This window comes from Paralichthys olivaceus, chromosome 10 (genome assembly GCF_024713975.1).
Source record: "Paralichthys olivaceus isolate ysfri-2021 chromosome 10, ASM2471397v2, whole genome shotgun sequence".
In the NCBI taxonomy this organism is placed as follows: Eukaryota; Metazoa; Chordata; class Actinopteri; order Pleuronectiformes; family Paralichthyidae; genus Paralichthys; species Paralichthys olivaceus.
This window is the reverse complement of record NC_091102.1, coordinates 13,072,192-13,096,142: the sequence shown is the minus strand read 5'-3', so window position 1 is coordinate 13,096,142 and position 23,951 is coordinate 13,072,192. Positions and strand designations below refer to the sequence as shown.

Genomic DNA, 23,951 nt, shown 5'->3' with positions numbered 1-23,951 from the left:
GAAAGCGCAATTTCCATTCATGCCTGCATTATTGGGCAATAAAGCTTTGAAACTTGAATGTCGCAGTTTTATCTCAAAACTGTTTCTCAACTGAAATTAATTACATCCCAACATAAGTGTGTTGTCATTGAAAGACGAACTATCGTACAGAAAATGATATCTGTATAACACTTCTTAATTAATTTGTGGTAAAGAGATGGTGAATACAACAAAGGTACCTTAGCATTGAGAACAAGGAACAGAGGATGGTCTGGAGTGGCCTGAGCTCTCCACTGTAGCACATCCTGTATGTAAAGGAACTGTAGGAGAGAGACAGAGAAACAGGTTTAATAACAGAGGAATCCAAGTGTCACAGCAAAGTCAAACTGAGACGACAATAACTCATAAAAGAAACGATGTTGAAATGCTGGTATATGGTGGCACGTGGTGTTTTACTCATGACTGATGGGTTTAATTGGGTATAGAATATATGAAGCTGAGAACAGTAATGAATGATAGAGGAAGAATCTGATTTACACAAAACCTGCGTACATTTAGGCCCACATCCTCTTTTTGTGTTTCAGATTCCACGCCCTCCCCTGTGTAATTGTACCTGAATCTGCAGTGGATGTGTGGAGGTGATGAGTGGGTGAAATGAGGATGACTACCTTACGTGCCTGGTCATTGTCCTCCAGTTGTGCCACGTCTCTCCCACAGGCTTGTGCGATCCTCTTGCCTGCTACCAGGTTGCCCACTATCATAGAAGCAGGACCAACTTCTAAGAAGCATAAGCAAACAACCAGTATCATCATACATGTCACTGAGTTTACCACAAAAATAAACACAAGAAAATACCAAAATGAAGAAATTAACTGAACAAGTCTTTGCCCTGCATTTGTTCCTAAACCAGATGCATGCTGGGAGGTATGGTGGGCTACCTGGCTGTTTTTGTCTAGGCTTAGGCAGGTTGGTGACACAAGTGTGAGGACACATGAGGACGTTGCAGGGGTGCAAGGCGCCCTCCAAGAAACGCTGTTTGGTCTCAGATATGTGGATGCCACCCAGGGGTGCCTTTGGGAGCGTGTTGGCAGGAACCAGAGCCAGACAGTACACCCCGACCTGGTGGATACTGTCTATTGCCTGGAAACAGACAGGTAACACACATGGAAACAGGGGAGATCAGCAAAGTTGTTAAAAAATATATTTTAAATTTTACAATATCAAAAACCAAGTGTGAGCTTTTTGATTTTTACAGTCTAGTTTTATTTAACGGTTGAGGGAAGGTTTTTACATGCAGTTATTCTTGTTTTAATATTCAATCACTTTTATATATAAAGGAAGAGAAAATATTGACTTCATTTTTCAATATTTCACGATGTAATGAGGCGTAGTAACATTCTTTGAAGCTTCAAATCAGTTTCGAGAACTAAGGCTCAAATTTCCCTTTAAATAGAATCAGGCCGCACCAAATTTCACACACTCATAAATATCCGTTTTTTTTCGACCCATCAATCATTCTCTGGGAAAATGGCAAAAATGTAAAAAAAAAAATCCTGGATCTGCTCCCAATCCACACATACACTGATATTTAATGGTTTCTTTCCTGACCCATATCGTCTAACTTTCATGGTAATCAGTCCAGTAGTTTTTGTGAAATGCTGCTAAATAACATGACAAAAAACAAACAGACGAAAACATGACTTCCTTGGCTGAAGTAATAAAATCAGTGTCTGAAGTTATAAAATCTAAAACCTTGTGATATGCTGGTATGAGATACCTGGTTTGCACTTACTAAAAGAAAGCATGATAAACCACAAGTATAGTTGTTTAAATACATGATACAGATTGACAACATGAGAAGAAGACAGGGCTCAGTCAGTACCTGAAGGACACGGCTCATCCACTGGAAGCTGTCTTCTTCAGAAGCATCCGGCCTTTGCTCAGCCACAACAACAATCCTTTCGTCATGCAGCACAGACACAGAAAACACTGCTATCCTGAAACACACAGTGCAAAACATCGCGGTTAGAGCCTGACTGTACTCATTCAATCAAGCTTCTCAGTTATTTACATCTTTTACTATGTCAGTAGAGACAACGCAGCAGTTAAGACTTGTCGGTAGAAAAGTGCCAGGTTGTTCAGGCTTGGTTTACCTGCCCCTGTACACAAACTTCATGGGCTCCACTGCCAGAGCTGTGGCGACCACGTCGTCGGCGTTGTGTCTCCGCCCGCTGACCACCATCAGCCCCTCCATCTTGCCCACGACAAATACAAGGCTATCCTGGTGATAAACACAAAGTCAAAACAATTAGATCTAGTTATAGATAAAGGTTTGTTGGAAATTTAAATCTTAACTAAAGATTTGCAAATGATCATCATCCTCTTTATATACTTGAGCTGTATATAAAATAAATCTGTTTTCAGCTCAGGAATAAAAACCATCACCCTAAACCAATAATCAAAGTTTTGATAATTGGTCCGAAAAAAGATTCCCCCTGATTCTTGATTCACTTATTCTTGTCTTTATGAATTAGCTTGTGATGGATCATCTCAGGTCAGTGATATAAAACAGGATTCTCTCCTTCTAGTCATTTCTGAATAAACAAGCCAGCAGATCAGATCTGACAACAGTTTTCATCGCAACTAAATATGTACAATCAGAGAAAGTATCAATGATTTTTGTCAAATATCTTGTTCTTTTAAGCAGACATGTCATTTAATGTCTGTATATGAGACATTTAAGTAAAGGAGGGTTAATAGACTGCACAGTGATGAGGTGGAACTTACTGGTCCCACAAAGCCCAGAAGTGACGTCCTGGTGAAGGGTCTGTCACTGACGGGAACCCCGGAAGATGTTACGGGGATGGTCTGCAACAGGAAAGACAAGTGTATGGATTAAGTATTATGCATTTCCCCATGTACCACAACTAATAATTCTTCCTTAGTCTGACAGATGTAGAGAAATTCTCTCAGTGATGTGAAATTTAAGGACCCATCCCATTGGAATTTAAGAAAGTTTTAGACTTTTTAAGGACCCTGTCCGTTTCAAAAAGACTCACCTCAAAGATGTTCTTGGTCATCCCTGGGAGGCCATAGTAAGCTACACCGGTGGTACCTGAGCTCAGGCAGATCTCTCCAACCTCATCGGTGTGACAGAGATAAGGTGTCCCCTCCACCCGCACCACGCAAACAAGAGCTGGAGATGCACAATGAGGACAGGAGAAATACATTTCAGAACAACAAAATATAATTCAAAGTACTGCAGACTTCTGAAATGATTTACTCATTCCATTTGTCATAAAACCATGATGTAAACACAAAATAAGAGAAGAGAGCTGAAGCGTAATTATGAAAACATCTCAATGTACCATAACAGCACCTGTCTTCACGTAACACATAGAAGAACTCTGGATTTAACATTACCAGGAAGAAGGAATTTTTCTTTTTTCTTTAAGATTATGCATTTTTTCCTTTGGTATAAATATTATACTATTACTATATAAAAAATATCACATAATATATCTTCAGTGTGTTTTAGTCTTTAATGGCAGCAAACTGTTCATAAGCAGCACAGTGCACTGTACCTCCAGGCATGACCTGTCCCACATCCTGCACTGTGAGGACAGAGAGTTTCTCCTCTGTGTCCACGCGGATCACACTGTGACTCAGCCCACCCATAGACAGCACCGCCTTCCCCGGGGGAGGAACACCCATTTCTGGAGGTCTACAGGACACACACATTATAACACACATCATCAGCTGTCAGAAACCAACGCCATCACTTATTCCTCTTCATTTCCTCTGCCTTTCATGCCAAAACACAAACGTGACTACATTAAGACTCACAGTTTCTACGGTTATGACGCCAGTTTTTCTGTCTTAGATCATGAAATATTTGTTTTAAATAGCAGACTGAAACTTCCACTGACATTACAGCAATACAAACACCTGAAATCTGTAAGATACAGACTCTGTGGGTCTACAACAACATCTCTAGACTTGTATCTGAAAACAAGGTATTTCTCATTTTAAAAATAGCACCATCGTCTCTATTTGAAGCTTTTGTTTTTAGACTGACATCGTCAAGCCTTCATCCATAACCGAGCCCTGTGATCGGCAGAAAGCAGTAAAATCATAAAGTTCATCTCTGTGATTAAGACACACACATCTCTCTCTCCTCTCCCTGCAGGATCCAGCTGATGTTGCAGACGCAGTGTGATATAACAGCTAATGTAATGCAAAGCCATGGCAGGTTTGCTTTGTTCTAATACGACGCAGTAACGGCACCTCACCTGCGGATGGCGACAGTCATGGCTTCTGAGGAACTGGCACATGGACAGATCACCTCAGGTCGTAGCCCACGTGCCTGGAACACATTGAGGAAGGCATCGCAGGAGGATATCGACCCTGTGGTGACACACACAGATATACAAGCACACACAAAATGAATCAGTAAATGAATTCTTGTAGCTGTGGGTGTTAATAAGGTTTTATTATTAAAGGAGAATCAGTAGGTGAACCCACAGGGGTTGGCTCCATCGGCTACGATCAGCATGCGCAGTGAGCTCAGGCTGATGTCTCTCTGGTCCCTCTGAGCCAGCAGAGACCAGTGCATGTCCCTCGATTTCACCACTGCTACCCGCGCTGTACAGGGGACAAAAACAAAGTTTCCAATCAACACTTCGACCATCCAGCTTGAAAGCCAATCACAGACCACAAATCTTGCCAGCAAATAGCAGCATGGTGTGAGTCAGTTGCCGAGTCACCTGTTGGCAACAGAGAGTTGTTGTTGAATTGCATTCAGCGCTACAGGCCTCAAGTCCTTGGCCTCCACAGGGCGCATACAAATGAGCGACAAATCAATGAGTCCAACAAACGATCGCTTTAATCTATCCACCCCAGTCAAATGTAAAGAGAATCAAAACTGCAATAACAAACAGACTCTCTCTGGATATTTAACAGATGCACAACAATAACACAATGTGAGAAAGAGTCATTTTACTTGTTTCTAAATGAAGTGTAAATGCCATAAAAATACAGCAAATTGCTTTTATTAAAAATATTTAAGCTTAAATCCAAAGTTGTAATCCATGAATTAATACAATGGAGAAATAGAAGCAGGGTCTATTTGAGTGCAAGCACAAAATCTGAACGTGACATCAATAAATCCCTGTCTCAATCTGAAAGACCACGCTCTTGAATACTGGCAGAGTAACAGTGAAAAGTCTTACCTTTGTACGTGTGAACCTTCTGAATCCAGGAGAGTGGGTTGACTTTCATCAGGGAGTATGGAATGCTGATCACGTGCATCCTATTCATGACGCTCTGCCATGGAAACAAGACATTGGAACATGTGTCAATTTATTGTGAAACAGCAGGTAATGCTTGAACTCTGCAGCAAAGTTGAGTTGATTATGTGTCAGACATTCTATCAGCAAACGTGTGTATGTATATATTTCTATATTTCTAATTGTACAACCGTACTGTTAGTTTTACCAAAGGGTTAAAGAACACTCACAGTGAGAACACCGTGCCATAATCCTGCTTCCCTCTTGAAGTCCAGGACGTTGGTTATGGTCTCAGCTGAAAATTAGAAAAGTTTTGCACAGGTTAAGGGGAGAGAGAAAAGTTTGGGACATTTAATCTAACCTCATCATTACTTATAACACACACAAATATTATTTTAGAATAAACCATGACTGTGGCTGCACTGGCTTGAGTGAAAAAACACCAGGCTAAGTTTCAGAAACAGATCTGGGGTCTGGGGATGTCTCTCTGGGCTACTGGTGCAGTAAGAAGTTATTTGGAGCTAAAGTGGGGCGCTAGAGTGAAGGAGGTCGTTTACTTTAACTTTCTTTTTAACCTGAACCAGGTCTAACGCAAAGGCATACAACACAGAGTGGCTGTGTTAATCAAAACTCTATGAGGGTTGCGAAGGAAAATTCTATAATATCAGAGATAATAAAACAGGTTTCTGCAGTGACTGCCCTCTGTAATTTTCGAAAGAATGAATAAGAAAAAACAATTAAAATCCCACATTTGATTATTACAAAAGCCAGTCTTCCTTTTTCTCTGTCTTGAGGATATATTAACATCACCAACTGGATGTGTTTCAACATGTCAGAGGAATGAATAAATGATGGAGAAGCACAGGGCAAAATGAATTCTGAGTAAATGCAGAGTGTCCTCCTCACCTTCAGTGTAGCCGCAGGCCTGTGTGAGGGCGTGACAGTGAGCCAACATGGCTGAGTGAGACACTGTGATCCCCATGGTGCTTCCTTCCTTGCTGGTTTTATACTGGATGCAAGAAAAACAAGCAAAATAAGAGAACGCAATGATTGCTCAAAATATTAAAAAACAAATAAATGAAAATTTAATGACCATATCTTTGTTTTTTTGCTGTCATCAGTGAAACTGCACTTACCTCTATGTAGGCTATGTCATTACTGGCTTCACGTATTGGAGGATGCCAATCTTTCGGAGGCTTCACAACGTGCTTCCCATCTGTCACAAACCACAGTAATCGCGGCCAGCCTGCAGGGACAGAGACAGGAAACCAGTTCAAACCAAGTCACTATACGGACAGACTGTCAAAATAAATATCAAAATAAACATGTTGTACGCAGACTTTACCTTTGAAAGTGGCAACCTCCCCAGTTTGTGCTTTGGGCAAGCCTTTCTGACAAGCGTCGGTGGTCAGTGCCAACGTGACGCCACAGCTGCCCAACAGAAAACCGATCTGTTGACTCCCTGCATCCTGGGGGAGCAAGGAGCATGAAGAGCAGAAGTTCACACTGACAAACATACAATTATCAATGATACAAGAACAACACAATTTAGAAAAGCTTTGAGAAAAGAGGCAGTGAGGCAATGAGGGGTTTGTATAGAGAGAGAAGCAGCAGCAGTGGCGGCCAATCACCATTAAAAACTACACTGGAATTCATCAAAGACCGATTGTAGTGGGAATAAAACCCAGGATCTCACACAGTCATATGTGAGTGGATGTGCAAAATAGCTTATAGCAAGAGTTTTACTTAAAAACCATAGTGTGAAGGATGGATGGATGGATGGATGGCAGGAAGGAAGGAACAAAGAAATGAAGAAATTGAAGAAAGAAATGAACAAGCAAGAAAGAAAGAAAACAAGAAATACATAAATAGAAGAGGAAAGAAAGATAGAAAACAAGAAAGAAAGAAGTGTTCAGAGTGGGTGAATGAGTGACTCCACCAGAGAACAGTTGGCCTGTGATCTAATATTTTGACAGGAATTACACATAATTTCACCTCCACTCAAATCTCATTAATTACAGCACAGCTTCTGCCAGCAGCATGCTTACAAAGGGCAATCAAGAACAGGCATTAATATTCTGCCTGTGTAACTAATGTGGATGAGTCTGTATGGTTGGAGCTGATGGATGTGCTTTATACTGCAGTGCATAACACCACTCTGTCATTAGAACATTTAGAAGATAACTCTGCCGCAGTTAGAGAGTCATGTAACAAATGACAAAAAAAACTAGACATTCTTTGTGACAAACTGCTCAGACACATATGAATAAACTACATGACTATCTGACTGTGTCATGACTCTTCTTCAATCATTTAGGGTCTAAATGTCCAGCAGGGGTCACTACTGCTCTTCACTGGTTGAGTTTCTCTGAACAAATAATCCCAGGAGACAGTATTTTGTTTTGCCTTTACCTTTCTGGTCAGCGGAACCTCGATAGGCACAGGTACCAGCTCTGCCAAGAGACAGCCGTAGAAGGCCACCATGAACATCACTGGGTCGTTGTTGGGGAACACAAGTGCAACCTACAGGGTATCACACACGCAATGTATCATATATGTATACATTCATATATAGTGTTATCCACTTATCTAGTACCTGTTTTAAGTCGAGATACAGCATGTAAAGCAAAGGGAATGATGTGTAGATTGTACATTGCGTTTGTAAATAAAGATTAAATACGTGATTGAAAAACTGAGCTTTGAAAGGCAGCTCTCTGAAAAGGGATATTAACAGATATAAAGATTTTAAGTAGGCTGTTTTAAGGAATAACATTTACATTTTCTTTATCTTCAGTTTGGTTTTGGGAGTAGGGCTGAAGAACTTGAACTTTTTCTCACTGCTGATATGAGTGATTGAGAAAATGTATGTTATTACTGTACTTGCGGAATATGAGAGCATCAAACACTTATCTAAACAACAAATAACACAACAACAACAAAAAGCAGATTTATCTCACAACTCACTCTGTCTCCAGGCATGAGCAAAGGCTCATTTCTGGTGCTCAGCTTGTTGAGGAGAGTATACGCCAGTTTGTGACTGCGGGTCCACAGTTTACCTACAGAGGAGAAAACACAGTGTCATTAACAACCACTGACCCTCACATCAACATGCAAACACAAACTCGGCCTGACAGCAGATCCTCAGATCCCACAGTGAATATTCGAATTCTGGATCAATCGTCCACAGTTTGACACCTACCATAGGTGAGAGTGTAGACGGGTTTACCAGCATTGTCAAGTGCTGTCAAACATGGACTCTTGGGCTGAGTTGTACCCCACCGCTGTAAGGCTGCTGGCAATGAAGGAGGCCAGTTGGTGACCACGCCGAGCGGTTCTCCTTCAAGGGGACTCATCTGCTGGCCTTCAGGCTTTGGCTGGTTGGGGTCTGGCTGCTGAACTAAATACACATAGAAGATAATAGAACATAAGTCTGAGGATGATTTCAGAGGACGACTGTGTGTCTTTTTTATGAGTGATTAAGATAGAAATGGTGAATCTTAGCATAATGCAACTCTCTTAAAGGAAGGCATAGTAATAAGGGAAGTGTGGGACTGAAAGACAATGAGATGGAAGAGGGAAAGTTGGGGGATTAAAGGTGAGCCTTCTTCTGTCCTTATCAGTCTTGGTTGCCTAAGATACCAATTCCTGAGAAAGTTGGAGCTACGGCTCATTACAGGTTACCCTTCATTACAGGTAGAGGTAACCCTTCATTACAGGTTACCCTGCATTAAAGGTAACCCTTCATTACAGGTTACCCTTCATTACAGGTTACCCTTCATTACGGGTTACCCTTCATTACAGGTAACCATTCAAGCACCGTATTTTGATTTGACTTCTATCTTTGTCTCTACTCTCTCCTCAAACCCTCCTGTGAACTCTCTGATAAGTGGGATTCAGTTTAACTGAGCTGGCAAGAAGGATCCCCGCCAAGTAAAACGCCTCGATCAGGAACAGATAGCGCTCAGCCCTGCTCCCATTTCAGCTTCGTGTGTGTTTTTCTGCCCCCACCACGCAGACCACTGAGGCTCTCCACAGCTTCAGTGCCAGAGTCAGGGAGGCTTTCCAATTACCTGCTGATGTATTACTATTCTTGCTGTTTTTACTTTTTCAGTGTTTATTCAGCCTGGCAGAGTACCACCCAAAACCCACCAGGGGCCGGTTGGAACAGAGGAAATGGTTAGACAGGGCTGGTCTGATGCTTGTGTGTGTGTTTATGCACCCAGTATGACCACTCCGTTTGCACACCTGGTGGTCTCGACTCCAACAAGAGCCAAAATAACAACCAGTGATCTAAAAGCATACATCGCCTGTTGATTTGGGAGGCGTGGCAAGGTCAACATGGCATTTTTATATCTGCTGCAACAAGAATCTACCTACTAATCCCACAAATGTCTCTCTGTATTTGGAGCGCATAGGAAGCCAGAGGAAGTGCAGTGTTGATTTTGATCCTGCAATATGTTCAAAATAAATAACAATGAATAAACAGGTGACCTGCACCTTTCAGTCAATGCGGACTGAGTAGAACATGTCATCATGGCAACTGGAGACAATGGCAATAATGTCTGAAAATGTTTTTTCACCATATCGGCCTGACATTAATATTCATGGAGCTGATTTCTGTCACGGCAGCAACATTCATAGAATCCCTTCCTCTTAAGCAATTTATCTACAAAGTAAAAGCACAACATTACTTTTGTTTGTGAGCTTTTGTTTTAAAAGTGTTGTATTTCTCTGAAATAGCCATTCAATGTAAACGACAACACAAACAACTACAAACATTGACTTTTAAATTGATGCAAAAAACTGAATTCAATTAATTATTGGCCACTTTTACAGTTTCAGGAAGAAAAGTGCAACAGCCTCACCACAGGCCAAGCTAACAGTCCATTCCAAACAGACAGGTCTGGAACAGGCACTGCACTAGTATCATAAATAACCAATAATGAAACCGGAAAACTCCACAAAGCCCTTGTCTGCTGATGGTCCTATCTGTGTGTTAGCGTAAAATTTTACATTAACCTACTGAAGGCTCTGATCAGTAAGCTGGATGCTACTAAGGAAGAGGAATACTTTTTTTCATGATTTATAGATTTGGTAAAGCCAATTATTTTCAAGCCAATTTACCGTCCATAAGCTCCTCAAAGTCGTCCACAAAGAACTCTCGCAACGGCGGTCGCTTTGGTCTCTTCAGGGTGTTGAGCAGCTGCTGGATCTTAGAGGAGACGCGACTGTTGACTGGAACACCTATACAATGATATTGGAGGGGGTGAAAAAACGATGGGGGAAATAAACATGGCAAGAAAAAGGTATGGAGAGAAATACAGTCATGGAAAAAATATGTCAGGTGAATATGATGTACGAAGCAGGTGGGAGGGTAGAGAAAGACATGTAGACAAACAAATTGAGAATGTGAAGAAGTAAGGAGAGATGGCAGAGGGGAGGACAGATAAGAAAAGATAAGAGAAAAGTTCAGTGCGGTATTGTTATGAGACATAGAGGACAAACCAGCTGTCACGCAGACTGTAGCTAGACAACAAAACAGTGGATGAGGTCTTGTGCAGTTACCTGCAGGTCAAAGGTCACAGGACACGCTCGAGAATGACTCAAGCCATTGCTTCAAAGCCAAAGTAAATACGGAAACGAAGAGCAGCCCTGCCTGCTGCCTAGCAACAAAGATGTCCTTCCTATATTAAGTGATTCATGAGATGTCTCATAAGAAATCTGTTTTACATATGCTCTGCAAAGTCACAACTGTAGGAGGCTAAAATTAACTACAGCCCAGTCAAGTCAAAATATATCTATCACCTGACATGCATGTTAAAGCTGATCGTTAATAAGCCTTTGAGGTTGCAGACAAGAAAGAAAGAAAGCTGAACTAGAACACACTCATGAAGCAAAACTGGACATTTGCTAAGATATAATAATGATAGGAAAGACGATAAAAACGAGAGAAACACAGACTTGAAATGAGAGAGCAGTGGAGTTGTCCATTAGAACTTCCCTCACATTTCGGCCACGGGCACGTGCAGACTATAATCATTGCCAGACATAATTTCCTCCATCTGATTTTATACTTTGTTTGAGAAGTGGGGGGCGGTGGTGGTCTGTGTCAGACATTGCAGACAGCCGCAGGAGACAGGGGCCACAGCTGCATGAAGCTTACTATTATATATCTTACTATAATAAACCCGGCTCAGACAGACTGTGCCTCCTCGTGTCGGGACAGATGTACTGGGAGTTAGACGCATGAGGGTCAGCGCAGCACCTGATGGGCCAATTAGAAAGTCCCAGACACACGGGACGACATCTGAGGGCCCTGAATTCCACCCACTCAAGGGCTTTGATCATAAATATCACAGCGAGCCAGGCCCTGTCTGTGATGATAACTATAATTAATGTCTTCATGATTTCATTATTTTTTTCTGCCCACAGCTCTGAATCGTTGTAAACAAATCTCATGAAAACTTCAATGATAAAAATCCTATTTCTCAGTACGTTTTCTCTCTGTGACTCTCACCCTGAAACCCAATTGAAATAATAAACATATAACAAGTCCTAAAGAGATGAGCAGGATAGTTTTTACCAAACATTACTCAAACTGCAGTAAATAGTGCATTTGTTAGGGACTATTCCCAGCCATGGATTAACACACACTTAGCATGCTACAGAGTATATACAGCTGTAGGATATGTATGTGGGATTGACTCAAAATAAACTGCCAAGCCCCTGTTTATTATAATGAAGGAACATTCTAAGAATACTGTTTAGGCAACGATAGTGTGAACAAAGAGTTTCTGAGTGACATTAGACTATACGTAAAGGCAAAGTGCATGAAAATAAAATAAAAAGAAACGTTTTAGTGCCTATAGGCGGCATGATTTACAAAGTGATGAATAGGATGTTAGCACCACTGATCCTTTCAGAGCTCTGGATATTGTTCAATTGTGAAGACGGCTCACATTGTTACTGTGTTGTTTATTTAGCTGTTCAGGGAATATCACCAAGTCTCTGTGTTTGAGGTGTTTAGAGTTGTGGTGGAAAATAGGTGGCAGCTGATAGAGGAGCTGGCTTTGGATGGATCACATTATGATTTAAAAGAAGTTAAAGAAGCATGGAGTGTAATTTATCTAAGTAGTGAAAATGCACATAAATAAGAGGTTATGGTGGAAACGTGTTTTAACAATATACTGTATATTGAGATGGATGACATGGCAGCGAAGCCACAGCGTCTCAATTGCTACCTGGTGGTCCCATCCACTAACAATCAATAGACCAGATTAAAAAGTCGAATAACATGTTGAATGAGTTTTTCTTTAAAATGGCTTCTGTCATTTTAGGTAGTTCTTAGTAGTAATTCTTCTGGTTTTGTTTCATTAGTTAAGTTATATGTTATTAAAAAGGTAGTAAAACGCCATGATTGACAGATGAGTTTGACTCCACCTGCTCCATCCCCCCATCTCTACTGCTTAGACTATTACTCTATATGTGCAACATGGCAGATCTTATAACAGATATTTTGGCATCATTTCTATAGTGGGAGGAATTGGTGACTTTATATAAAGTTTAATATATAATAAACAAATGATATGCACAGACAGACCCTCAAATGTTTGTAAACAGGAAATCCAGCCATAGCACAGCAGAAGAAGAAAAATCAGACTGTGGATAAACAGTCAAAACTCAGTAGTGGGAGTAATGCATTGTTTGTATTGGTCTTTTTTTGGTATGTGTTAGTAGTAAGAAAAAATGAATCATATCACAGGTGCACCCTCCATCAGAAACAGTATCTGAAATGTAACTGAATTCACCGTTCGATCAACCCACCACGTGTCTGTGTAGAATCGGTAGCAGTGTATCAAAGACCCCAATGTTTGGCTACAGGCTAATGGGGCTGGTGTAGCAAGAGAGATAAACTGACAAGTCTCAGTTTCTCAGTGTAGGAGAGGAAACCAGTATGCTAATCATTCACAACACGCCTGTCACCTTTTCACACTATCTGCCTCGATGTGATCAACATGAGAAGGATTTAGGTTAGACATAGCTTAAAGATGCTATAAATGCTGAAGTAACACACTCTGTTATGCAAACAACACACACACACGTACACACACACACACACACAAACACAGGAATCCAATGACTGAATCCACTGTAGCTCTGCATATATAATTCTGGAAAACAAACGGTTTGGGCAAGTGCTACGTCTAAAAGTATAGGCGAAGGCGGAAACAGGCACAAACAAACACAAATGCAAACACACGCACACAGCAGAGTGCACATATAGAAGACTGCCATAAAGTTGGAGGAACAGTTATAAATACCATCCATTAAACTGAGGGATCCTTCACCTCCCCACTCACAGCCTGGAGGAGAGACATATCAGGATGTCAATGAAACAGTCCTATGTAGTTGGTGTGTGTTTGTGCGTACCTGTGTGTGCGAATGTGTGAGAAGTGTACCAGCATCCGGACGTAGAGTGGGCTTATGACGGGCTCAGACTGTTGTTGTAAATGTTGTACCACATAAGGACTATTTTGATCTTGTTTAATAACTCATGTTAAGATGTGTATCTTTTAAAACATTTTGAATATCACGCAGAAAAATGACATCCATAGAACATGTATAGATTGAACCACTGTCCATTTGTTTGTCAACCAGAAGACAGACTATGCATACACATATTCTTAATGACCAAGGATGGATGGCAAGGAGAAATCAGCTGTTAAATTCATATTGTATACATTGACATCATCAGCTTGGTCTGTTTTCACTGGTCACTGATCTCTGCACTACAAGATGGGCAAGATTGAGTGGATAAGAGACAAAACATTGTTTTCAAGGCTGCTTCACTTACTGAACACAAAACTCACATCTAATATTTAGGTTTATGTCTCAAAGAAATTCTGAAAGAATATGCTCCCGTCTAAATCGTTCCTCTATGCGTCTATGTGTGTATGTGTGCATCCATGTGTTTGTATTAGTTAAGGAGAAAGAAGATTAGGGCAGAAAACATGGTGGGCTTTTCAGGGGTGGTTGTGGAATGGTTGCAACATTACCATGGCAACACAAGAGGGTCAGTCAGCAGCTTGTGCCAGTCTGAGTCAGACAGAGGGACAGACGGCAGGGGAGAAAGGGAAAAGGGAGGCGAGTGTTTCTGAGTGTGCACGTTTGTAGGAAACTCACCATCTGCAGTCTCCATGACGCTGGTTTGGTGGTTGTAGCCACGGGTAATGCCTCGTACCGAGGCCACTTGGGGCCGCTCTGCATGAAGCGAGGAACGCTCCGACAGCCCTGTCACGTCGGGCGGTGCTGAGTGGTTATCTGTGATGAGTGGGGTGTCGGGGGTTAAAAGGTCAAACGCCAGGTCGAGTTTGGGCTGTTGCAACTATATGAGTATGTATGTACTTTATACATTTTATGATCTGACAGCTGAGGAATTTGATTAAGAGGCTCAGAACCTTTTTGTCATCTGTAAGTGAAAAGTATTTCACCGCAGAAGAATGTATTTTCAAAAGGGTAACATTTTACCTGCATTTTAACTACTCAGAATAATGAATGAATGTTCTATTCAGCAGACACATTCCCTGTAAATAAGACTGTTTTCACAAAGAGTAAGAGGACAGCACAGTATGATTAACAGGTCTGAGGACATCGTGATGGCTTCCATTTGTACTCCCTTTGTGCTCAATTCTAAAAATGCCTCACAATGACATTGCAACAGATAAATTAATGACATGGCGCAGAGAGATTTGTGTGATGCAGATTAATAACCCAGGGCGATGGAGGCACTTTTTAATATTTTGAGATGCTAAGATTATTATTTCAAACAGAAGTTAGTCCTGCATACAATGGCTGGACACTTAATCTATATACTGGTAAAACTGAAAGTGACTCAGTGAAAACTTCATCCACAAACTCTCTATTTACAAAGATTCAAGTTATTATTATTATTATTACACTGTCACAAAGGTTTTCAATTCAATGTTATATATATTATTGAAGTTGAAGTTAGTGTAGCACTGGACAGCATCATTTTGAAATATGTTTCTAATATGGATGTGAAGGGCAGCAAAATATTAAAGGTTCAACAGAGCCATCTGAAACCTCAGTAATGAACATAGAGTCAAATGTACACTTCTCACAGTGTCAATCAAAATGTACAGAAAAACTAGAAATCAGGATTTTTTTTAATTGAATTCAATTTTGGAAACAAAAACTATTCGATAAATCATTGTTATGGAGAACTGCAGCCTGAGTAATAACATTATGTACATGTATATGCAGGAACTACATTTGACAGGAAGGTATGTGCATGTTTGATTGGTAATAACCCTCCATATTACCGAGTTTGACGGGCCGAGGATGAGAGTGAGATTTATTTACAGTCTCAATTAACCTCAACATGGGGGGGTTGACTGGGCAACAATTAGATATTTGTATCATTCATTTATTTATCTACTTATACCCTAAAGAACACCCATGCCAGCAACACATACTGACACACATGAACACACACATACACGAGCAAGACAGTCTCACTTTGCTGTTGCTGAGAGACAGATTGAGATAAATCTAGTGAATCTCATTTACTAGCTTGTGACACTTGCATCGCAACATGGTATGAGTAGCTTTGACAGGGAAGTAGCTATGAGCCCTTTCACATGACTGAATGACAGTGAGATGGCAGACGGAGACGACTAATTGGATTAACGCGAATAAAAATCTCTGTTTCTTGTTCCCTTTGTCTTGTCTCATCAAGTGCTTTTGTGTACCTGGAGGGAGATAAGACCTCCGCTTTACCAGATGTGTAGGACACCACTGTCTATCTGAGATTAGGCTGCACTTATACAAAAGCAGCCTGAGTGACATAGTACAGGTTCATGTGCTGAAATCAGCAAGTGTGAGACAATGAATTAAAACCTGACTGCAGACTGTGAATTCAAAACCATGCAGAGGTCTGCAGGCTTGTTTAAGATTGTATTAGAATGTTATTTTACTGTGAAGGTTAACCCAATGACACTGAAAGCATCTTGAAAATATCATATGCACTAAATTAATTTGAACATTCAAGTGTTTTCTTGCTTGAGATGAACACATCGTCTCATTCTAGTTTTAAATTGCCTTCTTACTTCAGCTCATATCCACGCTAGACACATTTTTACAGCAGGAGGGGGAAAGATGAGTTTGATTAACATTGAGTAAAACGTATTAACCTCTACTAATTGATTGAGAGCGTTGTGTTATAGTAAAGGGGAAAGAAACATACAGAGGGACCAGCTGATATGTGATGGAGTGTGAGACTGCGTGTGTCACTGACCTAGCTGGGTGTGTGCCATGAGGTCGGCCAGTGCGGTAGCTGCGGCGTTGGCGTTGAGGGCTGCGTGGGCAGTGGTGTTGGTGGTGGTGACGGATCTCCCTCCCGGGTGGGATGAGGTGGATGATGCGGAGGATGAGGTGGACGAGCCCTGGATGACACGGTTAAACCAGTGCTCAACGGCTGGGTGGCCGTGGCCCTGGTAGGGCGTGGAAGTGGCCAGACGTCCCTGCCGGCGCAGCGAGCCCTCATCTTCTGACGCTGAGGAGGTGTCTGTGTTTGACAGGTCAAGACAGGGCAGCGTCACAACAAGAATATGGAGTTGTCTCCAGGAAAATAAAACAAAAACATGGTGAAACATGACAATGAGACTCTTCAGCAGGATTTAGATGACGTGCTGATGATACATTATTCTATTTATGCAAACAGGAGAATGCCGGTGAGATGAACTGATGATTTTGAAGGAGATGGAAGTTGAAAGGCTGAGGGATGCTTGTTTTTCAATGTCTTATAGCACATGATATTTGATTGCCTGTCAAACTGCCACACTAACACGCAGGTACACCGCTACTATACGTTCACAACAAATAAATTACAAAGTGTAATAGATTTCTACTACAGACAGAACAGAGTGATTCATATTTGTGCAGGACTAGAGAGGTGAGAACAAATTTGGTGTGGTAAAAAAACAAGAGGTTGTGAGGTTGTGTTATAATACACTCAACATAGACATAATTTAATCTGTTGAATACAACTAACAAAGTGAGTTATTTTATTTTATTTATGCTACAAACTACAGGTATACAGGTATAAAATGTTATAAGTTTTGTGGGGTGTTTTGAAATTTACTCAGTTTTCAAATCAGGAAAGATGTGTCATTGCAATTACATTAACTTCACCAACACTGGTATTTGTGCTTGAGAATGTTGCTTCTGAAAAATGTAAAAATAGATACATACAGTGCATGTATACAATACAAAAAGAAACAGTGTTGTCGTATAATAAACTGGTAATACCTGCCTATGTTATTATGACTTGGTCAGAGTCCCAGTGATTGATGACTGTCTTTCCTGTGAGCCAACTGTGAGCAGTTGGTCTCAACAAAAATAGCCCAAACAAGAACAGCTTCAAAGTAAGGTAAGGATCTTTAAATATGAACAGATTCCACTTCATCTGCCAAACTCATAGAACTGACAGCTCTTTCAAATGCATCAATGTAGTTGCACAACAGCAAGCCAGTCTGAGATTTACATTCTGCAGAGAACTGGTTTGGGATGAAAGGGCCAAAACAGCCTGAGAAAATGAAATACTAATATAAGTTATGAAACACACTTAGGAACCATCAAGTAAAAATGGGTGCCTGTTCTGCAGAACCTGAGAAATGTACGAAACTCATTCGCACGTGAATTTAAGTCTCTGAGCATGTTGTCCAAAACAAAGCTTTAGTAATGTGGGAAATCTATTCCCAGTCCGCTGAGGGGATGAGAGAGAGACATTTAGAAAACAGTGTTTAATCCTGTGTGTGTGATCAGCACATGCCTGACGGATGTTCTCTAAACTAATGAGCCTTCTCTATGATTAATCTGCCAGTAATCATTCACAGTATGTTTTACAAGTAAAGTCCACCAATAGGGAACTGCAGACTCCTCCAGCTTCCTCTTGGCCTTGCAGAGGCTGTCAGAGGAAGGCTAGAGGAGGTTTGATTATAACAAGCTAAAATTTAATATCTCTACAACCAGTGGACCCATGGGGGTTATCTCGTATTTATGATTCTGTTTGTTATTCCTCTGCCTCCCTACAATATCTCGCAGTAACCTTGACACAGTTACACAGAGGGATGGAGAAAGAGGGGGTCAGAGAATAGTTGCTAAGTAGAAATAGACAGCAACTATGAGAGAAAGAAAGAAAGAGGTTATTAGTCACAGAAAGAAACAAGAATAGAAAGTAAAGAGTGAGTCAGAGAAAGTGGAGGATTTGTCAGGAGAGAGGGCTATAAAAGACCTGAGCAGAGACAGAGGCAGATAAGCTGAGACTTCTATCATTTTTTGCATCAATTAAATATTAAGTTGAAGCAAAAAGAGAGACATATATAGAGCATCAATCCAGCAATCTAACATTAATTGGAATCCATTTAAGTGAGATAACATAATGAACATAATGAACATAACCATTGTCACTGTGTGCAACACCTGTAGCTGCCATTAGCCTTGAAACAGTAGCAGATCCAAGAACATCTCATGTGTAAAGGGTAGGATTTGTGGGACAAGCCAATCCTGTGAACATTACCCCGATATATCACAGTACATCTACTCAGAGGGACTCAAAACAACCATGAAAAGAGCCCCTCCTCCTGCTCAAACCCCAGTGTCTGAGCTCTTAATCCGTTTACTCGCTCTTGTGTCCTCTCTTTACCCAAGACATGAGGCTCTGAGGACTCCCACCAATTAACTCTTATGCACCAACAATAAAGCCACAACCATAAAATATGTCACACAGATATCTTACTCACTGGTCAAACAACGATTCAGGAACTTGGGCAAACATTTATATTTTGGGCCTTGGACAAGAAGCCACAAAATGCAGCAAAATGACAAAAATTCAAGTGATCTGGCCCACACAATACAAACCGTTATAAAAGCAAGCGAAAGGTCGACATTTTGAGACCATGTTAAAAATCTGATTATACAACTCATGTGGGAAGGTCTGCCTGGGAACACGATAGTGAGAACTGAGTCCTTTATAGTCCCAGAGAAAGGACACATTCATCAGACTGCACATTTCTTTCCAGTGGCATCATCAACTTTGTTCACTGGACACAACGAGGAATTAGCATCCTGCACTCTGATACACATGTAAACAGCCATGAGTGATCTTAAACCTCGGCTAGGACACTCTCTGCCCTGGTTGGGCAGTGGGACTTCAGGAGCAGAGGTCTCACCTGGTGGGGTGCATGCCTCAACTGATGACTGAACTAGCACAGATCGTCTCTTAGAGGGCATGGGCATCTTCCTCTCTTTGTACTTTGCCAAAGCTGCTTGGACGGCTTCTGTGTGCAAATCTACAAGAACAGACAAACACAGTTCAGCTACAGGATATAAGAGGAGCACCAGATACAAAAAAAAAATTTCAGCAGTGTGGACAAATATTTACCAGATCTGAAGCGCTCATCCCGGGTGTTTGCAGCCCGGGACTTGTTGTGTTTGGAACCTGGAAGAACTGCTTGGGAGGAGGCCTGGATTCTGTTGTCAATTTGCAGAGATGGATCTACACCTGCAGAGAAACAAGACCAAAGCAGGTAGAGGACAATTTACAACAGGAAAACAACAAAACGTTTATCTTTCTCTACTGTCTACAAGCTGAAATATTAATATCAGAAATAGGAGCACATACCATCTTTGCAGAATGTGTTATGGACAAAGAGCAACGCTGCTGAATATTCCTTGACCAGATCAAGTATCCTCAAGCTTAATGGTAATCCCTACTTAGGCTTCGGTCTTCTAATACAGTAGCTTGGAGTTGAGAAAGTGTTCGCTTTAATTAATCCAGCCTGTCTCGCCGCTCTCCAGCTGCCTTCAAGCTTTCCAATAAGGGATGCAAATTATATAGTCAGACATAACAGAAAGGAGGTGATTAAGCACCATGAATGTCAAAAAGACAACATCTTCTGAGTGGAGCATTCTAAAAATTGTCAAACGCTCAGACTCCTTCTCTACATGACAGCTATTCATCCTTTTGCTTATGCAATTCTCACTTGAGCTTCATTAAGGAACTAATGGTTAGTATCGATGGGAAGGCTAAATGCATCGTATAAACTCAAAAATGAATTCTGAGGAGGACAGATCCCATGAAACAAAAAGAATGTGATCATATTAGATGCTGTTACTAGATTATGTTATTGAAGATCTGACTGTACACATAAATTATGCCACATGAACAATACAACAGAGGAAACATCTCGGCCACAACCTGCCTACACTTCTCTGTTGGGCAATGAAAGGCCTTGGTGGTTATTTTAGGCAGCCTTGAAGGACAACATCAAACACAATGGAGCAGGGGGCTGTAAAAGCAACTGTATCTGAACTATAACTTAGCAATATGTCCGACAGTTTTACAAGGGGTATTTTCCTGGAAGCAGGACAAAGAAAACACTCCAGTTTAAAAGGATGTTTCTGTAGCTGTGTCTCGATAAATATCAACTGGGCCCATGTTTCCACTGTCTATTGTCGGTTTCCAAAAAACATTCAAACAAAACAATGTAGTTTGTGATGCCAAGATATTACATGGCTTTTTTTTCCAGAGCATCAGCACCACAGAAAACATTTAAATACCTTACAGCTCCTGTGTGGCTGATAATGTTGGACCAGAGCTAAAATAGAATTATCACCTCATGGCAGTTAAGACTTGTTAACATTAATGTGAAGACTTTGAAGGAGTTTAAGAAATGTAATTTAAGTTAGGTTTTTGGAAAATGAAAGTGATGCATGATTCCAGTGAAATAAGATCCAGTGAAAAAGCAAACATAATGATTGATACCTTCTACTCCTGATTCCTCTTGCCGACAAACACACACATAGACAGTAACATCGGACACATTCATAAACTCAGACTGGATAAAAACAACATAATTTGGTCTTCACGAACACAGACGACAGCTGGGATTATTTTGCATATCGAGCAGGGAAGTGAGAGCCTGTCACAAGTGGCCACAGAGGACACATTCAGGACTGCCAGAGTAAACAGATGAACCCGACCTCTGACAACTTGTGATCGGATTTCTCAGGATGGATGTTAATTCCAGGTCTGAACATGGCCTTAAGTCTAAATATCCATAAAAATGAACAGAACAGCTTATATTGACCAGACTGTGGACAGTTATGAGGTTTGAGTACTGAAACATCTGCTGACCTGTGACCAAGTACACAAACAGAATGACTACAGAGTTTATGGGGCTCACTCAGCCAGTTAGATCCAACACTACACTGGATCGCTGATCAGACACCCGGGCACGCCAGCCAGCCAGCCGGCTATCAGCCCACCCGGCTTTTCAGCGGCAGCTTAAAGGGGATCAGTGAGCTCCACGATGTCAGCAACTCTCAGACAGCAGCAGCACAAAACACACTGCAACACTGAGCAACATCCACACACACTATAACTTTAACCTATTTAATAACATGAGTTTCGAATATTACACAACATAGCCAATACAGCCTGAGGACATTTAAGGACAAACAATGCATAGAGCCTCACACGCGCAAACACACACACACATCCATCCAATATATGCTGGTCCCTTATATTGCTCTGACAGCCCAGTCACAAACAGCCCTTCCCGAGCAACCACAAGAAAACAGGTCTATAAAACAAGCCAGACAGGACACCAGACCCGGTTGCTGGGCAGAGCACACCTCGGAGACACACCACACTGAGCCAATCAGAGGAATGCTCCGTCACAGCTGATGTTGTTATTGGTTCACAGCGAAACCCTGATGAATTTTTAGCACATGTCTGATGCCGACACTTACCGGTGTGGTGGTTGACAAGACGTGTCCTGTGTCTCGCTTGTAGAGAGCAAATACAGTTGGCTATTAACATGCATCAAGTTCACAGATGAATATAATAATCACACATAAATAATCTTCCTTAATATAAACTATATGTGTGTATAATACAGTAATAAAGGTGAATTAATTTAGAAAGATTTGGAAATACATTCCTCATCAGAAACAAAAAAAAACAAACATAGTCACATTACTGTATTTGTTACCATAAACTGTACATAAAGACAGTCACCATTACTGGTTCCCAAAAGTGAAGCCTGAGCATTTGAACGCCACCTGGTGGCTGGCTGCATTATAGGTCATTATAGGCCCCCTCCATGTTAATGGGTGGGAGATGGGCCAAAGTAATGAGTCAAAGATTACATCAAATACATTTTTCTTTGCTCTAATCACCCTGATGTTTGGTCAAATGTTTGTTTTTCAAGTGAGTTTGGTTTTAACTAGTTATTTGATGCTATATGAACAGGGTTAAACGTTATGATTGACAGCTGAGACTGACTCCTGGTGGAGCTATGGGACATAGCTACCACGGCTCCATCCTGTGATCGCTAATGCACAGACCCTTGCTCAAGATGGCAGCGTTCATTTCTGATAGTAGGACACTGAAGTTGAGACACATTGTCCATCTATCCATCATACAGTCTCTGATTTTAATCAAGGACGTATATAAATTCCTCTACAAAGCTGAATTTAATGCTGATAAACCTACATTCACTTACGAGCCATTCCTAAATATTTTACTTCCCAGAATGGTCAACAGCTCATGCAATTATCTATTCTTACAGTGGCACCAAAAATCTAAAGTATAAACAAAGCAAATTATTCTGTTCTCACAGATCTTGCTTTGAACACCAACTTTATTGCAGTTGGCACATCTTCAGTCCTGTGACAACAGTGAAATATAAGACAGTAAAACAGCTTGTGAAATTTAGTATGGAGCTCTGAAGCCTACAGTCTATTGGACTCCTATTTCAACTGTTAAACTCTAACCCACTGACTCATCGTGCTAGATGGATTTGTCATTAAAGACCAACACATCACATCCACTCATCCTGAGAGAAATATGTGTTGCACATGAACCACTCCAAAGTCTCTGCTCTAAACCAGTCACTTCCCTGCTTTATCAGACTGTGTGAAATCGAACAATGAATGTGGGAGCAATAGAAAGACATAGGTTGAAGATCCTGGTCCACCCAAGCTAAATAACAGGCATGCAAACTCCAGTGGAAATCCTTGACCGAGCGGCCCAAACCAGACTCTGGTTTCCACTGAGGCTTGAAGTTCTGAGAGCAGGCCAAACCAAAGACCGACATGGACCCCGGATAAGGGACAGAGAAGCATGAAGCATACAGACAGCAATTCCTCTCTAGGACTCACCACAAACCACCTCGTCCTTACAGTCTGCTCATGGTGGCTAGGAATGACTGACTGCACGACTGGGACTAAAAAAACAATGAATTGATATATAAATGCCAGTAGCCCACTACGCAGTCAACTGCAGTAATAAGCAGTAACACACAGATAACGATAAACATAACAACCTCCTGTTCTTCAAAGCAAATACTTGTCTTCTAAAACACTTAACTTCACTAACGAACGAAGGATGGCAGGCACAAATACGCACAAGTAGTAATTAAAAAATGCGAAACATTCCTTAAAACTAGAACAGTGCACGAATAACTCAAACACCATATCTCACATTGAGGACAAAGTACAAAATTAAAATTCCCCAAAAATGTGTCTGAATTGATTCACACATGTGTCAATGAAAATGTTGAAAAACCTACATCGTGCAATGTTAACGAAACTGAA

General features: G+C 41.1%; 1 protein-coding gene across 16 annotated transcripts in view; it reads right to left on the bottom strand.

Annotated features, from left to right (window-relative positions):
- dip2a (disco-interacting protein 2 homolog A) overlaps positions 1-23,951 on the bottom strand; it is a 74,977-nt gene that overhangs the window by 8,864 nt on the left and 42,162 nt on the right. For 5 of the 16 annotated variants that reach the window (XM_020090067.2, XM_020090069.2, XM_069532818.1 and 2 more), the window contains exons 3-26: positions 19,732-19,851; positions 19,520-19,639; positions 16,585-16,854; positions 14,451-14,588; positions 13,589-13,630; positions 10,392-10,511; positions 8,467-8,664; positions 8,232-8,323; positions 7,680-7,790; positions 6,613-6,736; positions 6,404-6,513; positions 6,174-6,276; positions 5,498-5,562; positions 5,211-5,304; positions 4,504-4,623; positions 4,272-4,386; positions 3,564-3,703; positions 3,039-3,175; positions 2,767-2,847; positions 2,133-2,260; positions 1,862-1,976; positions 918-1,119; positions 648-757; positions 219-299 (exon numbers count right to left, since the gene is read on the bottom strand). In XM_020090067.2, the coding sequence (XP_019945626.2) occupies positions 219-299; positions 648-757; positions 918-1,119; positions 1,862-1,976; positions 2,133-2,260; positions 2,767-2,847; positions 3,039-3,175; positions 3,564-3,703; positions 4,272-4,386; positions 4,504-4,623; positions 5,211-5,304; positions 5,498-5,562; positions 6,174-6,276; positions 6,404-6,513; positions 6,613-6,736; positions 7,680-7,790; positions 8,232-8,323; positions 8,467-8,664; positions 10,392-10,511; positions 13,589-13,630; positions 14,451-14,588; positions 16,585-16,854; positions 19,520-19,639; positions 19,732-19,851 (2,936 nt within the window). Of the gene's footprint in view, positions 1-218; positions 300-647; positions 758-917; positions 1,120-1,861; positions 1,977-2,128; positions 2,261-2,766; positions 2,848-3,038; positions 3,176-3,563; positions 3,704-4,271; positions 4,387-4,503; positions 4,624-5,210; positions 5,305-5,497; positions 5,563-6,173; positions 6,277-6,403; positions 6,514-6,612; positions 6,737-7,679; positions 7,791-8,231; positions 8,324-8,466; positions 8,665-10,391; positions 10,512-13,588; positions 13,631-14,450; positions 14,589-16,584; positions 16,855-19,519; positions 19,640-19,731; positions 19,852-23,951 lie in introns of those variants that run through there. The other 11 variants (XM_020090071.2, XM_020090072.2, XM_069532822.1 and 8 more) reach the window with 6 other exon arrangements.